Source organism: Myotis brandtii, unplaced genomic scaffold (assembly GCF_000412655.1).
Source record: "Myotis brandtii unplaced genomic scaffold, ASM41265v1 scaffold646, whole genome shotgun sequence".
NCBI lineage: Eukaryota > Metazoa > Chordata > Mammalia > Chiroptera > Vespertilionidae > Myotis > Myotis brandtii.
The window spans coordinates 116573-118572 of NW_005370495.1; the positions used below are offsets into that span (position 1 = coordinate 116573).

The 2000-nt window shown below is 57.6% G+C and overlaps 1 protein-coding gene across 1 annotated transcript in view; it reads left to right on the top strand.

Moving 5' to 3' along the window:
• The window catches only part of DLGAP2 (discs, large (Drosophila) homolog-associated protein 2), a 73074-nt gene that overhangs the window by 59336 nt on the left and 11738 nt on the right, over positions 1-2000 (top strand). The window contains exon 10 of the mRNA XM_014528687.1: positions 745-788. Coding sequence (XP_014384173.1) covers positions 745-788 — 44 coding nt within the window. The remainder of the gene's footprint in view (positions 1-744; positions 789-2000) is intronic.

Here is a 2000-nt window from a genome sequence, read left to right on the forward strand (position 1 = left end):
GGCAGGCGGGCTCCTCGGGCGGCCAGGCCAGGACAACGGGAGGGGCGTTGCCCTGACGTGTGTGATTTGGAGTAACTGGGCTCCCTCATCACCCACCAGTCCAAGGGAGCGACTGGTCAGTGGACAGGGAAGTGCGGCTGGAACATCGAAGGCCCGAGTTCCACGTGGTCAGGTACCACGGCCGGTGGTGCGTCCTTGGTCCCACAGCCACGGGCTGGGCAGCAGCTGGGCCTGGGGCCTTCCCACCATTTCTAGTTCGTTGCTGTCCTGGGTTTATAGGAAATAGCTTCGGCTTCATGCCCAGCGGAAGTCAGCGCTGAGCCTGGCCGGTTTGGCTCAGGGGTTGGGGCATCTGCCCGGGCACCCAAGTGTCACAGCTCGGGTTCGATTCCGGTCAAGGGCACGTACCTCGGCTGTAGGTTCGATCCCCGGCCCAGTCAGGGCGCATGCGGGAGGCGACCAGTCGATGTGTCTCTCTCACACCGATGTTTCCCTCTGTCTTTTCCCTTCCCTTCCACTCGCTCTAATAAACAAGGGGAAATGCCCTCGGGTGGGAACTAACAAAATGAGTGAGTGAGTGACCTGCGGCCTGAGTACAGGCGTCGGCGGATTGTTCTCCTTCGGGAAGGAGGCGGGGAGTGCGTCTCCGCTGCCCCGCAGCTGTGTCCCCCGGACAAGATGTGTGGCGCCATCCCCGAGCCTCCCGGATCTCTGGACGCGGGTGTTAACGTAAACCTCCCACAGAGATGCGCTGAGTGCGTGGCACGGGGCAGTCACCGTCGGGGACCGTAGGTCGGCACGTGGACAGGAAGTGACCACAGTAACCTGGACGGCGTCTGCCAGGGCAGAGCTGTTCACAGCAAGTGGGGGTCCTACGAGCAGTGAGAGGGGAGAGGTATTCCCGGCTACTCACCCTCCTAAAAGCGTTGCCCCCACGCCCCCGCGCGTCCCCCTGCCCTCGGGGAGGGCTGGCGTGGCCTGTGTCCTCGAGTGCAGACACCTGCTGAGTAACTTCCATTTGCATGGGTCTCCCCACCGCTAGTCAGTCACTAAGTGGGAATGTGTGGCTGTTACCCTTGGACACAAGGGACGGAGGAGAGACCGCCTGCTAGCTTTGCTAGCTTTCGGGGTTTTCATAATTTCTTATTTTTTTATTTTTTTAAACATATTTTATTGATTTTTTTTACAGAGAGGAAGAGAGAGGGATAGAGAGTTAGAAACATGGATGAGAGAGAAACATCAATCAGCTGCCTCCCGCACACCCCCCACCGGGGATGTGCCCACAACCAAGGTACATGCCCTTGACCGGAATCGAACCTGGGACCCTTCAGTCCTCAGGCTGACGCTCCATCCACTGAGCCAAACCGGTTAGGGCTTCTTATATTTTTTAAAGAATGATTTTTTTAAAGTACGTTTTTACTCATTTCAGAAAGAAAGGGAGAGGGGGAGAGAGATATAGAAACATCAATCATGAGAGAGAATCCTTGATGGGCTGCCTCCTGCTCGCCCCCCACTGGGGATCGAGCCCACAACCCACGCATGTGCCCTGACCGGAACCGAACCGTGACCTCCTGGGTCATAGGTCGACGCCCAGCCACCGAGCCACGCCGGCGGGCAGGGTTTCCTGCATTCCTGAAGCTGCACTGCTCTCCTGTCTTCTCGTGTCAGGTACCTCTCTGTGCGCTTATATATCTGAGTCTTCCAGCTCAGATATTTCTCTGTAAGAGGTGGGGTAGCCTTGGATTCTAGTCTTAGTTTTAGGAACAGATACACGGTTATTGGTCATGGGACTTTCAGGAAGTGAAGCTGAAACGAAACGGCCTGTGAAACCAAACTCGAGGGCCGGCCCTTGAAACCTGCTTCCACGGGACAGTTTTCCCAAACGCAGTTTTACACTCAGGCCACCTGGGCTGACAAGGGCGTTTAGACTCACTCGTCCTCTGTGGTCCCGAACGGCGGTGCCCGGACGAATGCTGGTGCGGGGGGGCGGCGTGGCGGCG